General features: G+C 42.8%; 1 protein-coding gene across 7 annotated transcripts in view; it reads left to right on the plus strand.

Annotated features, from left to right (window-relative positions):
* Positions 1–9,313, plus strand: part of TMPRSS5 (transmembrane serine protease 5) — a 154,746-nt gene extending 145,433 nt beyond the window's left edge. For 4 of the 7 annotated variants that reach the window (XM_068240782.1, XM_068240784.1, XM_068240781.1 and 1 more), the window contains 2 exons: positions 8,588–8,740; positions 8,831–9,313. In XM_068240782.1, coding sequence (XP_068096883.1) covers positions 8,588–8,740; positions 8,831–8,839 — 162 coding nt within the window. In that variant the 3' untranslated portion in view covers positions 8,840–9,313. Of the gene's footprint in view, positions 1–7,502; positions 7,580–8,367; positions 8,461–8,587; positions 8,741–8,830 lie in introns of those variants that run through there. The other 3 variants (XR_011022130.1, XR_011022131.1, XM_068240786.1) reach the window with 3 other exon arrangements.
* The last annotated feature ends 6,846 nt before the right edge of the window (positions 9,314–16,159 follow it).

Raw genomic sequence — 16,159 nt, forward strand, 5'->3', positions numbered from 1 at the left:
TCTTGCATTTAAGAGTAATGGTAATATATACTGCATTTAATTAGTCCATTACCAAGCACTTAGTCCATTACATAAAATTAGCAAACATTTTTTTCTCTTTTGCTTAAATACACTTCTGTTTTATTTAATGTCAGTTTGGTTAACATCACGTCAAAATGTTTTTGATGTTGAAGCCGCCAAATCTAACTAACATTGAAGACAATGGGGAAAAAAATCTGGTGGTTTTGTAAGATGGCTAAGTAACATTGTGCTGTTACAAAAATGTAAGCGGTGTACTCACTTTCATGAGATACGGTATATAGTGCTAATAAAAAAAAACGAGAAAGTATCCATATAGGCTATAATACAAGGTAAAGACCTCCTGCGATCCAAACAGTAATAACGTTTATTAGGGGAACGTGCCACACATTCACTTATTAACCTCCCTGGCGGTAAGCCCGTGCAGAGCACGGGCTATGCCGCCGGGAGGCACCGCTCAGGCCCCGCTGGGCCGATTTGCATAATTTTTTTTTTTTGCTGCACGCAGCTAGCACTTTGCTAGCTGCGTGCAGTGCCCGATTGCCGCCGCTACCCGCCGATCCGCCGCTATACGCGTCGCCGCAGCCGCCCCCCCCCCCCTAGACCCCGTGCGCTGCCTGGCCAATCAGTGCCAGGCAGCGCCGTGGGGTGGATCGGAGTCCCCTTTGACGTCACGACGTCGATGACGTCGGTGACGTCATCCCGCCCCGTCGCCATGGCGACGGGGGAAGCCCTCCAGGAGATCCCGTTCTTTGAACGGGATCTCCTGATCTCCGACCGCCACCGGCGATCGGAGGGGCTGGGGGGATGCCGCTCAGCAGCGGCTATCATGTAGTGAGACCTTTTTTTTAAACGTATTTGCTGCCCCCTGGCGGATTTTGACAAACCGCCAGGAGGGTTAAACTTTATTACTGCTTGGATCGCAAGAGGTCTTTTCCTTGTATTATTGCCTATATGGATACTTTCTCATTTTGTTATTTGTGTTAGCTGATATTCATGGAAACTACCCCATTATGAGTTTTTTTGCTCTTTGTTTGTGTAGATACTGTATATAGTTCTGACATTTTCTGCAGCACTTCTCACAATCTAATTCCAGACATAATCAGATTTTAATGTCCTTACTAGAGTGGGTCAATAAGATATTAATAATTTTGGGATGGTGCAAATGTTGTTGATTTCTTTTTCTTTTCTTTTTTTTTTGGGGGGGGGGGGGGTCTTGGAAATGGACCAATTAAATGATGTAGCTGTTCATTTTGACTGATACAACTCCAAGTTGCACAGATACATAGTGAATGTATTCTCTCCATCTCACACTATGGCTGTGATTCAGTAAACATTTCTCCTTTGTTATCCCACAGGAGGTATTTAACATAATAGCCAATATGTAATTAACTTTTTCCTCCTGAGTTTTATTCTAGGTAATATTTTCACATCTTATCAATAAAATTACTTTTAAACCCTCAGAATGCAAAAAAATAAAATGAAATAAATAAATAAATAAAATACTCAAAATAGTTTTGTTAGTACTTTTTCTGCCTACTTTTGGGTACTTTTTTAATTGCAGAGTAGTGTAAAGTTAAATTAAAAAGAAGATGAAAAACTATCTTTTAGGAAAAAAACGCAGGAAAAAAAGCTAATTGCATACGTGCATACGGGCTATTGGCCCATATCATTTTGAAAACAAATAATATTTAATGTAAATTTTCGAACTTCTCAAGCAGGCAAGAAAATACTTAAAATAAGTTTGATAGCACGTTTTGGTACTTTTTCAATTATACAATGCTGAAAATGTATTCTGAATAGAAGATGAAAAATTATCTCCTAGGAGTAAACTCAGGAGAAAAAGTTAATTGCATATGGTCCCGTGTCAATAAAATGCCTTTAAACCACCAACTTACCTCCGGGATCCAGCGATGTGGCCATCTCTGCCATGTCGGCAGCCGTCCTCCGCTGGTGACGTATGCACTGGGGATCACATACTCGTGGGCGGATGTCTTGCAGTGTCAGCTGACAGGATAGTCAGGTGACACTTAGGCAGGGGTTTATTTAATAAATATAATGGATGCTGACCCTGGCTGGGATTGAGCCCTGGTCTCTCACGTTGGAAGCGATGTCCTTAACCAGTATTCTATAGCTGACACACAGTCAGGATGCTTTGCTGGTCAGTACTGGATAGTCAGCTGACATGTATTGCCACCTGTGTCAGCTGATCTCTCTGTCAGCTGACACTTAAACAGGATTAATGCCTGTGTGTGTTTGGCTGTTGTGTGCATGTGGCCGGCCACTGATTGGATGCTGTCAGTATTTAAATCTTGCTGTAACAGTTTCATGTTGCACGTGATAGCTCTAGCTTGCTGGTTGCTGGGTGCTCTGTATACCTGCTCTTGTTATATTGGATTATCTGGATTTGGACCTCTACTTGTTTACTGGACCTCCCTTGTCAGCTGCCTGAACCAATCTATTGCCTGGATTATCGTTAAGACTGTTTGCTGTCTGGTTTGACCTTGGATACGTTCTTACGTTCTTTGACCTCTCTTCTGCCTAGCCCTCCTGTACTGCAATACCTCTGTTTACCCGTGTATGACCCTGGACTGTTGCTGGACTTTGCTACCCTGTGTTCCTGTTTAGGCCTGGAAGTTTATTTGCTCACCCTGCATTCAGCTCCAATACCTTGCACACTAAAGGCCTGGGTGTAACCGAAGTCGGGTAGGTGTTGTCATCTCACCTCTCGTTCAAGCCGGGCCGCGCCACATAGGGTGAAGCGTGTTGAGGTAGAGCTGATGTGAGTGGATATTCCTACAGGCTTGACACCAACAAGTGAGAAAATACTCAAAACGATTTTGATGTTACCTTTTCACTTCCTTCTTGGTACTTTTTCAATTGCAAAGTACTGAAAAGTTATTTTAAAAAAGTTTAAAAATTATCTCCTAGGAGAAAACTCAGGTGAAAAAGCTAATTGCATATGGGCCAATGTCACACCCTTGCAATCCATTTTACAATACATTTTATTACACTTGCTAGGTGCTTAAAATGTGTTTTATAGAAGCGATGACAAGATATCTTCTGAGAGTAAACTCAGGAGAAAAGTTTATTGGACCATTGTACATCACTTCATAGCTGCGTTGCTTAGCAATGTCTGTACACAAGGCAGCGGTTTATACATATCTCTGCATAAAGCAGGAACTCTGAGCATAGAGCCAGCATTCCACAAAAGCACAGCAGAGACTGAGTGTGTCTTATATTAGATTTCCACTTCATGAACACAATGATCACAATGCAAAAAATGACAGGGAGTCCTCATTTAATCACACATCGAAAGAATACTTTTTCATGTGATATTTTTTTTAAATCTAGTTTTCCTAAATGAATATAATTCCCTTTACTACCACATCTTCCATCAAATATTTAATGTAATTTTGCATTACAGACCACACATGCCATAGTCTCACCTAAACCTGGGTGAATATTCAGTATGAACTGCGTATTAATGGGATTGATATTCATGAAGCTCGGCTGAGACAGCCCTGAGACTTCGGCAATATTAAATGTCTTGAAGATGCTTTTGAAGATCTGCTTGGCATTGTTAGCGAGCAATTCATCATCTGCCATAACTTAATTAAAGCTCCTATTATAAGTACATAAAAGGGGTGTTCTTTACCTTTTATCTACAGCCCCTTCAGTCTAATAGATAAGTATTATTTCTTTTATGCAGCCTTTTTCTGTTAATAGTCCTACGGTGCATTGTAAAGTACAATGGTAGATTAGTTGGAGTACATGTTATTACTGAGACAAATGCGGTATTGTGTGAAGAACAAAGTTGTGTCGATTGACGCACTTAACAACTGAAGGATTGTCACCTTCATTTTAATGTCATTCAATAATGATTGGGTAAGTACCGTAGGTATGAATAATACTTGTACACAGCCCATAAACTGGCACTCTTTTTAATTATACAGAGACAATTAATCCAATTTGCAGACATCTGTTTTAGACTGTTTAGATCGTCATTAGTGCACGGGACCTTGGGAACCTCGTATAGTTATACTCATGAGCCTGAACAAATCTACAGCTTGCGTTTTACTGGCTGGATGAACAAGTATAGCAGCTGAACTGCACTTCATCATTGTTAATTAAAAAAAAATATTTAAATGAATTTTAAAGTGAACCTAAGCTTAAAGAGGAACTGTAACCAAGGATTGAACATCATCCCAATCAGTAGCTGATACCCACTTTCCCATGATACTCACTCCCCCCCCCCCCCTCCCCAGTGTGATGTCATGACCATGGTTCTGACAGTTTGCTGTTAGTGAACCATGTTGCATTGTGGGAAATAACAGCTGTTTCCACCTGCCAAGCAACCAGTATCTCCCTCTGTGCATATGTATAGCTATAAAAAAACACCTTTTAGTCTGCCGCAATGTTAGTGGGTGTGATTATAAATAATGGCAGTTAGGGCCCTTTTCCACCAGCGCGTTTGCGCTGGCTGAATCGCAAAAACGCAAACCGCTAGTGATTTTACAATCGCTACGGTTTGCTTTTTAACATAGGAATCGCGGTAGGTAATTTCCACTACCGCGATTCGTTTTTTACTTGATCGCGATCGCGCCGCGGAGCGACTTATGACGCGATTTTGCTATGCAGTGCATAGCATAGCAAAATCGCGGCCCGCGAACGTCGGGGAATCGGCGGTAATTGCGATTCAGCAATCGCTAGCGTTCAGCGTGAACGCTAGCGATTGCTAGTGGAAAAGGGCCCTTAGTGCTGTCTAGTTTTTTCATGTCTGCCTTTAGTAAAAATGATTACATGCACGCTCATTGTGGATCAAACAACATGAACAAAACGCATGGTGAATATCTATTTTTTAACTTCTCACTTGCATTGTATTGGTTTATTTTTTCCCTTTTTCACTAAAATTCCTCTTAAAAAAAGTGACTGTATGTAAGTACAGCTGGAACTATGAGGTGACATGTGCCCACTTTAAAGTCCCTTCATCTTTGACTTACCATACATACTCAAATACTGTCTCCAGGTGACGGAGGCCACATTTCTCTCCCTGGGGTGGGGGGGGGGGTGTTGGAAGGTCACCTCCCCCGCCCCCCACATGTACAACTTAACAAGCTGACACATCATTGCATTCCAGCGGTTCTGGAGGTTCAGGAGGTGTGTTTAGCTTCCAATGGTAACAATGGTTAATTTGCATATATTCAGCAGTGATGCACTGGGAGACATCTCAAGCTCACTCCAACCTGAATTATCGCAAATTCTTTCTGTTTTAAAGAAAGCAAACTTTTGTTTTTCTTAGCATTTTAGCAAGGGGGCTTTTAGGACCATTGTAGCCCCTCATACACTCCAATGAGTTCTGGTTCACCATGACCTTGCTGGTTGGTCTGTATACTCAAATATAGGACAGAACTTAAAGAGACCTCTGCTTAACTCACAGACAGCAGATTAAGGGCTGGTTCAGACGGATGCTTGCGGAGCGTTTACCGCAAGCGTTCGGAACGTCGCAGTAAACGCTCCCATTCAAGTGAATGGGAGCATTTACACCGAGCTTTTGCGCGCTTTTATCCAAACGCGGCGTTCGGGTCCCGATTTTCGTTAGCGTTCGAGCTGCCCCCTGGAAGCGACATGTTGCTTCCAGGGAGCGGCCAACCACGACGGCTAATGTTCCCCTAGGGGAAATAAAAAACGCAACCGCATCGGATGCGACCGAAGGCTACTGAAAGCCTGACCGCGCAGCCGCCGCAACGCCCCCAGACGCGACGCCATGCATACGTCAGTCTTAACCAGCCCTAACACAACAACATAAAATATACACTCAAATATAAACCTCTCCAAGTATAAATCAATGCATTTTTTTTATTTGACAGACCCCTTTATTTTTTAGAGTATTGCGCCCCCTCAAGTACACTACTTCCCTTTATAATGCTTTCATTACAGTGTTGAGGCTCCCACCGCATTATTTCCCCCAACCCCGTTAGATGTCATATGACCTCCACAACACTGAACAGTGGGGGTCACAGTGCCATGAGCAGAGGCTGAATAAAGAGTTGTAATGGGTAGGATGGAGCCGCCCAATGTGTGTTCTATTTTGGTATTTTTAAATACAAATAAAAAATTAGAGGCACCTAGACTCTATCCCCTATGCTATTAAGGCATTAGAGGTGTTAGAGGCGCCTACACTCTATCCCCTATGCTATCAAGACATTTTATATTGACCTGAGGAAGCGGGCCATGACCCATGAAACACGTCAGATTGCTTTTTTAATAAAAACTTTTCCAGTTGAACTGGTGTCTATATCTTCTGGAGAGGTAAGCAATTAACTCTCTTTTTATTATATCATTTTTTATTTGTATTTAAAAATACCAAAATAGAACATACATTGGGCACCTCCATCCTACCCATACCAGTCAGACCTCCTTTGGAGGTAATAGCTTTGCAGTTTTTCTGGAAAGTCTATCGGACTACAGGAGAGCGACCATCCAGTATCCAGCAGGACCTGGAGTACTGAGCAGAGATGGTTAATTCCCTGCAGGCCTATACGGTGGTTGCAGGAACTGCAACTCACCTTTGTGAGTATATATTTATATATGAGTTTATCCTCCTTATACCTGATGATACTGCACCATTGGGCTCCCGTTCTCTCCCTACTTCTCACCTAGGTATTCTTGGCCCTTACAAGAATCACCAAAGAAAAAACCCTATATGAATAAAGAGTTGCCTTGGCAGCTATAGTGTTGAAAAGTACTAATGCAATCACTTGCGGGCGGCTTGCTCCATATACACACCCTGTGGGGGAGTGGCTCAAGCACTGCTCTTATGACCACAGAATTAACTGAGATTTCATTTTTATTTTATTTTGGGATGAACAAATCTCAGTTTACATTTATGTATTAAAGGACCACTATTGTGAACAATATGCAAATAAGAAGTAGGTTTCTTCCAGAGTAAAATGGAGCTATACATTACTTTTCCCCTATGTTGCAGTCACTTAAAGTGAACCTCCAGAATAAAAATCTACTCAGCAGCACGGAAAAGGCTTGGTGTTTGTTTAACAGTTTCACAGCATCGGAACTTTGTTTTTCTTACCCAAGCCTCATGTTTAGCTGCACAGAATCTAAGCTCCGCCCCATCCAAGAAATCTACCCGGGCATTTTACCCCTGATGCTGTGCAAAGTATGATGGAATTTCTGATGTTGTTGTTCTTGTTCTGCTGTTTTGGCACAAATTTGTTTTTGTTTTTTTAATTTTTAATTTGAGATTTGAAGCCTAGCGAGCGCAGCTGGGAGGGGTGATCAGAACACAGGATAGTTGGAATTGAGTCTCATGCTCCATGTCACCTCCTTTAAACCAAAAAGATGCCTTCCCCATGAAATCACAAACATTTGCCTGTTCTTTTAAAACAGGGTGTGTAAGAGATTATATTACCTATTTATTTTAATTCACATAACTAATGTAACTTAATGACAGTATGTTTGTTTAGGCTGAAGTTCCTCTTTAAGCTGCGTACCCACCTGACGATTTTCCTAACGACCGGCGATTTCTACAAAACGTTGCCAGGTGAGTACAGAACCACGATGCGAACGTCGCTTAGCGTTACGGCGATGACTACAGACTGACACGGTGGATCGGATCTTTAAGATCCCCGACGACACCGTGCAAAAGGACCGCGGTTGCTGGAAGTCTCGCTTGCACCGCCATATCCATCGCATGACCTCGTGCTTAACCCGCCCACAGGAAGAGGCATCGTTGGTGACCGTCGTCAAGGCGCCTTAGCAGCAGCCGTGGGGTGGTGAGTATGCAGCTTTACAGTAGTTAGTTGAAATCTGATGGTACTGGCAGGTTTTTCACCAGTCCGTCTTTTCATGGGGATTCTCAGTATTTAATGTATTCTTAACAAAAGCACTCCCTGTAAAGGAACTATACAAAGATGCAAGAGGGTTATGTGTTTAACTTCAGACAGTTTTTCGTGTCTGCTTAATGGAGGTAAGTCCACCACTTCCTCCTAGCAAATTTTAAAGGTTTACTTTTATCCTGCTGGCGCCTCTGTTCTCTTACTGCTATACAAAGATGCAGGAAGCCCTTCCCCCCCCCCCCCCCCCACCTGTTTGCACACTATTCTGGCAAATGGAAGGAACAACTGTCGATCACCAATTGCTTTTGAAAAAAACCCTAAGAATACCCCATGAGAAGATGGGCTAGTCCACAAACTGTCAGCTCTACCAGATTTCTACTTCCTACTGTAAGTGATAACAGCTTAGGAGAAAGTAATTTAAATCATATTTAATTTTGAGAGAAATGTACTTTTCATTTATGCGTTTTAATGTTTTTTTTTTTTTTTGCGATAGCGGTCCTTTAATACATTTTGATTCACAACATGAAAGATTACCCGAGTCGCACAAAGACCAAGACTGTGACTAATTTAAATGAAATAGTGATAGGTATGTTTAAAACAAAGTATATAAATGTTTATAGTGTACAACTCATTTTGCCCATTTGAAATTTTCACTGGTAGATTTTTCAAGTCCTGTCAGAAGTGAATTGACATTCCTTGTGATTGATTCCCAGGGGGACAGTGGTGGACCCTTAGTATGTCAGACTGACTACACTTGGCGCCTTGTTGGAGTAGTGAGTTGGGGTATGGGATGTGCTGAGCCAAATCGCCCTGGTGTGTATACCAAGATTTCATCATTTTTGGACTGGATCCATAATATCATTGAGGTAGGTGTCTTTCTCTTCCTGTGTCGAGAACAGTTTTTAAATAAATAATCTATCACAATACTTATGAGAACATTCTGTTTTACCTTGCAGGATGACTAAATGAGATGACTGTTTCTCGAATCACATCTTCGATCTTTATAGGTGGTCCCTATAAGGACTTGACATTTTGCATCTTCCAGCAGAGATACCTATGTTATTCAGGATGTGAAATAAATAGATGTGAATCTGCTATATTCACCACACTTGATAAGATCACCTACTATTGTAGAAAAATGATTTGTTCCTCCTTGATTTCCCGTGCTGCTTTCTGATCTTTAAAAAAATATAATGTTAAATAGAAGTGACATGAATAAATACATAACATCATTTTTTTCTAGATTTAATTAACTTATTCAAGGAACAAAGTTTTGAAATACGGTACGTTTAACTTCCATGTAACAAAGGAGCTGTTCCCCAATGATTTGACAGTTTGGTTTCCTGATCCCAGAACAATATAATCTCTTATTTAAGAATTGTGTTGATAGATGAGCTATTAAGAGTAATACTGAATAAAATATTATATGTTATTGTCTATGTGTAACAGTTTGATTTAGTTTACAGTCATACGAGTTCTTTTTGGAAATATATACCTGCTCCCTTATTCACTCAACAAATTGACCAAACTCGTTGATAAATAAACTCAACATTGGCTGGCTTGATTGTAACAAGCCATCTTGCTGAAAGAAAGAATAAGGTCATCAGAAAGTTTTTACAAGAATGTCATGTGACAATCAAAGTAAACCCCCTAATTGTTGAAAAAGAACAATACCCAGAGAGAGTCATTAACTCTAAGGGCCTGAGCCCACTAACGCAGTTGTGCGCAGTTGTGTCCGCTTTTCAGAAACTCATCAATTTTACAGATGCTGAAAAGTGGACACAACTGCGTACAACTGCACTCAACTGCGTTAGTAGGCTTGGGCCCTTACTGAAGATATCTTGGAAGTGTGGTGAATGACCAGCCTGCCAAACTACAGCATACCTTGCCCTAGACAAAACAAAATATCCAAGAAGGACATCCAAAGAACTTCAGGGTTCTGTAACCGCAGCTTAGAGCAGTTTACATGATTCCATAGTAAAGGAAAGAAATTGAATTTATAGCAAAGATAAACCCCCATTTTTCAGGATTAATAGCAATGCACATACCACATTTCAAAAATGGATCTCCAAACCTTTTTGGATTATTTATTTTTAGTTAAAAGGAAACTCTTTGGACAACGCAGTTCCCATTCTATCTGACATGAAGCATGAACAACTTTCAACATTCAACAACAGGAAGAACATTTTGGTAGTAGTTAGTTTGATGGTTTCTATATGCTTTGCTGCCACAGAACCTGGAGCAATCGTTATTTTTTTAATGAAACCACAAATTTTACATTGTATCAAAGAGTTCTTGAGGCCTACATCCAAGCATATTTTTTTTATTCTAGTACTGTGTGAATACTCACTAGCTGAATTTGTTGTCTTTTGTGTATAAACATCTTGATTAACTGAAGTGAAAAAATCAGTTTGAAACCTCCAGTCCAATGCTTGCGACAGCGTTCATCTTTTAGAATCTTCATTATTTCAGCATAATTTGACCTGAATATGATCAGTTTGTCAAGCAAGTTCTAAAACTAAATAAATGATAAATTCCAAAACATTATGCCTTCATTTTCTAAAAATAAACTTTAGGCCAGCTCTGCCATAATCCAGCATTTTACAGCCTTGGTCAACCTCAATAAATGAGGTCCAATGATCCAAAACTAAGTCTACATGTACATGTTTGTGTAGAAAAAACAAACACTTTTAATTTGCTACTGACTCAAATGCATGGTGGGAGAGAAATCCATTAATAACAAACGTTCTTTCCCAACATGTAGTGGAGGCCACACCTTCCTGTAGGCATAATCATGTGAATACAGCTCAGGAAAGACTAAAGTAAAGCTACATACAGACTTGTTCCCCAACATGATCATCAGTGACCATTTGGGTGGCAGTTCAGAATGAGCAATGAATAGATATGCTGCAACGTGAAGTGTGTGTTCCATGCAGGAGGGTGCTGAGAAGAAGACAAGTGAGCTGTGGGAACTTGAAAGGATGTTCTCTAGGGATGATCGGAAAGGGTGGTTTCCGATCATCGCGGAATTTCCGAATTCTATCAGAACGAAATTCCGTAACCGCTACATTCCGATGGTATTCCGCTGTATTCCGCATTCCGGTGGTACAATTTCAGTAATTTCATTTAAAACCTCGTTTTTGAAACATCGTAAGCCATGGGACCTAGAGGTTGTTCCACGGCAGTCATTACAATTTTTTGAGGGGAGCAGCAAGAGTTGTCGTAAGCCATGGGACCTAGAGGTGGTTCCATGGCAGTCATTACAATTTTTGTTTGGAGCAGCAGGAGTTGTCGTAGGCCATGGGACCTAGAGGTGGTTCCACGGCGGTCATTACAATTTTTGTTTGGAGCAGCAGGAGTTGTCGTAGGCCATGGGACCTAGAGGTCGTTCCATGGCGGTCATTACAATTTTTGTTTGGAGCAGCAGGAGTTGTCGTAGGCCATGGGACCTAGAGGTGGTTCCACGGCAGTCATTACAATTTTTGGTTGGAGCAGCAGGAGTTGTCGTAGGCCATGGGACCTAGATGTGGTTCCACGGCAGTAATTACAATTTGTGTTTGGAGCAGCAGGAGTTGTTGTAGGCTATGGGACCTAGAGGTGGTTTCACAGTAGTCATTACAATTTTTGTTTGGAGCAGCAGGAGTTGTCGTAGGCCATGGGACATAGAGGTGGTTTCACAGCAGTCATTACAATTTTTGTTTGGAGCAGCAGGAGTTGTCATAGGCCATGGGACCTAGAGGTGGTTTCACGGCAGTCATTACAATTTTTTTGGGAGCAGCAGGAGTTGTCGTAGGCCATGGGACCTAGAGGTGGTTCCACGGCAGTCATTTTGTTTGGAGCAGCAGGAGAGGTTGTAGGCCAAAAGCATAGGGTTAGGATAGAATATAACATCGAACAGCTGCAAAAGCTGCATTTTTTATCTTAAAATGCAAAAATATGCAGCAGAGTTTGAGAGGGAGACCATTTGAGGCTGGAAAAACAGCAACATTTTAATTTAGTCTGTCTAATCTTTATCATGAATCAGTGAGAGGGGCCTTGTAATTATCACTGATCCATGACTCATTCATTTTTATGAACGTTAGTATGTCCACATTGTCTGTGGACAGACGGGTCCGGTGGTCGGTGACCACCCCACCTGCAGCACTAAATACTCGCTCTGAAAGAACACTGGCGGCGGGGCATGCAAGAACCTCCAGTGCATACTGAGCGAGCTCAGGCCAGGCATTCAGTTGTTTTGTCCAATACTCCATGGGGTCATCATTACTCTCCATATTGTCTGGAGCACTGGCCGACGCCAAGTAATCATTCACCATAAGGGCCAGCCGCTGGCGGTGACCACTTTGCCCGCTGGTGGTGCTGCTGCTAGAAGGAGTATCTGGCATTGGCTGATAAAATTCCTTCAACATACTCAGCAGGTTCACAGATTGGCTATTGGTGCTGCTGCTGGGAGTGGGACCACCAGACCTTTGCTGAGTATGATGAGGCTTGGTAGCTTGGGCCCGGGATACAGGTGCAGGAAACGCATCTTCTACCCAAAGAAGAAGGGCATCCCGGATGTGGCTCATCCTGGCGTCTGCTTGGGAGGGGGGTTTGAACTGCCGCATTTTCCCCTTGCACTGGGGATCTAAGATGGTGGCTACCCGCATGTCGAGCCTTGATTTTAGAGTTTTAATAGAGCGGGCCTCCCCTTCAACCCACGTGGCGGCACCACCAGCTGAGATGCCCCAGATCTTGCACCCTCCTCAGCATCATGGAGGGTGACCCAATGGGTGGTAAAAGTTAGATACTTTCCCTGCCCATGCCTGCTGCTCCAGCCATCCATAGTGAAGTGCACCTTGCCGCCGACAGCGTGATCTATAGACTAGCCGACACACTCCACAATGTGCTGGTGAAGGGCAGGGATAGCATTTCTTGCAAAATAATGGCGGCTGGGGATCCGCCATTGTGGACCAACACTGTTCATCAGTCTGCGGAAGGGGGCACAGTCCACAAACTGGTAGGAAAGCAGCTGTTGGCCCAACAGCCTTGCCAGGAGCGCATTATTTTTCACAACAAACGGATCACTTGCAGGCCAGGGAGCATCCGCTTCCTCTGCAACATTGACACTGACACTGGAACACTGGTGATTCAGAGGAAATCAACAAGGGTGATGATGAGGTGCTTTCCGAGGTCTGGAGCCCTCTTCCAGCTTGGCATGCAGAGGGATTTGAAGTAGAATAGGAAGCAGGTTGGATAGGGACAGGATGACTAGAAAAAGAAGAGGAGGGGCCTGTTGCTGCTGCTTTTCCTCCACCCATCTTATTGTAATTCTTTACATATTCAAACTCCAGTCTGTGGTGGTTGTGCAGATGGCTCATCAGCCCTGAAGTGCCAAACCCGCTGCCCGATTTGCCTCTGCTCACCGATTTACGGCACACAGAACAGACTGCCCTGGAATCACCCTCTGCAGGACCAGTAAAATAATTCCATGCAGGGGACGTGCGTGCACGTGGAACAGTGGTGCGACCTGTTCTAGCATGTCGATGCTCAGCATTGGACTGGTGGGTACTGAAAGACGGGAAAGCACTTGCAGACTGCTGGCCAACCGTCTGCTCTGTTTCTCCATGCTGCTCACGCCTGCTAGTGCCTAACCCACCAGATGGCAACCACGTTGGATCAGCCGCCTCATCATCCAACACATCATCCAGTTCAGCCAAAGCACTGGAACCCATAAGTGACTCTTCTGGACCCTCCACCTGGCCACGAAACACCTCTGTAGTTGACTGGTGGTGATGTTGACTGGTGACATAAGCTCCCAGTTGTGATGGATTACTGGATGAAGAAAACAAAGGGGCCATTTCTGTCACCACAGAACCCACCACTTCTTGGGAGCTTGGTCCCATGGTCTTCTCCGATGCCTCCTCCCAATCCTTCTCCACATCTCTCTCATCGATGTAGGTGTGCTTTACTTCTGGAGGAGAGTACTGGGAGGAAGCAACCTCGTCAAGAGAAGCAGCTGCAGTCGGGTTCTGGTCATGAGAAACCTGGCCACTACTGGTGCTGCTGCAACTAGCTTCAAGTTCCTCAGACTGGGTAGAGGGTTCCTGATCTAAATAATCCACACGACTGCGACTACGAACAGAGGGAAGACATCTCTGACCAAGGGGGAATGCTTCCTGCTGCTGCCGCCACCCTCAACCTGAACACGTACTTGACGTGATCCACCAACACCACCATCACTCCATTTTCTTTTAGGAGTGGCAGGAAATTGCTACTGCTCTCGCTCCATTGTTTTGTTGCTACAAACTTTATTGGGGAAGGGGTATGAGTGACAGAACCAAAGTAAAATAAACAAAGAAAATAAATCAAAAACAAAATAAAGAAAACAAAACAAATAAAAACCCTTGCACTACACTCAACTAATCAGTCACCTAACTTTCTCACTCTGTCAAACACTAAGCCTGCGGCCTGGCTAGCTCTGTCTAACCCTCTCCACACAGCAACTACTAGTACACTATACTACAATTATGTAGACAAAAGGAAAATTGGCTCTTGGGTGCATACCAAAAACTTTTATTATAATATCAAAACATGAGCAACACAACATAAATAACACTACACATATAAGTCATATAAAAAATACCTAAAACTAGAGCCACCCTACACACAAAAAGATACCCCAGGGAGGCTGCAGTCCTCCTTATTAACAAAAGAAATGGGAATCAGCACAAAAAAGCTGAAGTCCTGGTATTGAAGTGCACTCATTGGATCTTCGAAGCAAGCAGAAAGCAAACATCTTGCTTGAAAACAAATGGTATAAAATTCCGGCATATGTTGGTGTTAGCTCAATTTCCTTGGAGGCAGCTACAAGATGATTTAGCAGATCCCAGATCTGCAACCCAGGTAAAATTCCCCCCTTCTAAGTGAATACCCTCTCTCCAGCTGGGAGACACGGACCACGAACACTTAAGTTGGTGGAACAGCATCTGAAATCTTTATTTACAACTGAATCTTATATACACACTGATGATGGGGGGAAAACCAGATTGCACCAGAGTGCCCATGTGACGTATTTCAGACAATAGTACAGACGGCAAGGATAATAGTACAGACAGCTTAGACAATAGGGTTTGTTTTTCTGTACGCATTGGCAGAGGTAGGAGTTGTTACATGTGTTAATTTTCAATAGACCAGGTTCTTAACAACAATGCATGAATAGGTCTGAGTCTTCAGATCTCTGTCACAGTGGCTTGTATGGTAATATACCAAGTGGGTATTCAAATACAGGTTTGTCTCCTGTATGGCACACTAATGTGGTTATGGCCAGACAGAAGACAAAATGAAAATTTGATGTGCTGTACATCTTTTAATATCAGGGTGGTTCAAGCAGCACATTATTACAACCTTTCAACCCAACCTTTGATCCCAACCTTTTCTAAAGGAAAGGGCGGGATCACTTAGATACTATGCACAGCTCTATGTATGTTAGAGATCAAGGAGTTAGTGTTGTCATTGGTACACAAATACAATATACAGTTTAAAGGGTTACACAACTACAAGATGAATTAGCAGTAGTTAGCTTTGCTAGTATATCATCCTAATCTAGCCCTGCATAACTTAATGGAAAACTGAATGTGGTAAACTTTAACAGGTTGCCTAAAGCCAGACCTCACCCATAAGGTTAGAACTTCTTAATGCATTTTGAAAAAAAAATGATCCTCGAGTGGGTCCAGGAAATGTCAGTTCATTATTGCAGAGTAGAATATTGTTCATCTGAAGGGTGAAGGAGGACGGTGAATTCATCACCACAAGCCCTCATGATGAATGCAGATGTTTTTCTGCCAAGCTCTCGCTGTCTCGGGGCAAACAGACAGTGGCGGTTGAGAGCTGGCCGTGTAATCACCGTGGCTACACCCAGTGCCTTTTTGTTAGCAGTTTCATTGTATGGCATTGGGCACCCACAAAATAAATGGAAACAGATTTATAACAAGGATGTAGCAATTGCAGCCAGGTTGTAGAAGGCAGTGAAGGGCAGACTCAACTTCTCATCCCAGTTGAGAAACCTCACATCACAGTTGCAACAGCAGAGGCGGAGTTCTTCCCAAAGGATGACACAAAAGAAAGGCTTGAAGCAGCCATTACCAACACAGGAGGAGGGCAGGTGCAGGAAGGGCTCATCCTTACAGCAGAGGGTCATCCTTCTAGGGTTGCATCAGTGCAGGAGAATCAGATCAGATGATCTCCAAAGTCTTCCATAATCAGGTGATATCACAGGTAGGTCTCCAAGTGAACAGGTAATAAAGAAC

This window comes from Hyperolius riggenbachi, chromosome 6, assembly GCF_040937935.1.
Source record: "Hyperolius riggenbachi isolate aHypRig1 chromosome 6, aHypRig1.pri, whole genome shotgun sequence".
NCBI classification, from domain to species: Eukaryota; Metazoa; Chordata; class Amphibia; order Anura; family Hyperoliidae; genus Hyperolius; species Hyperolius riggenbachi.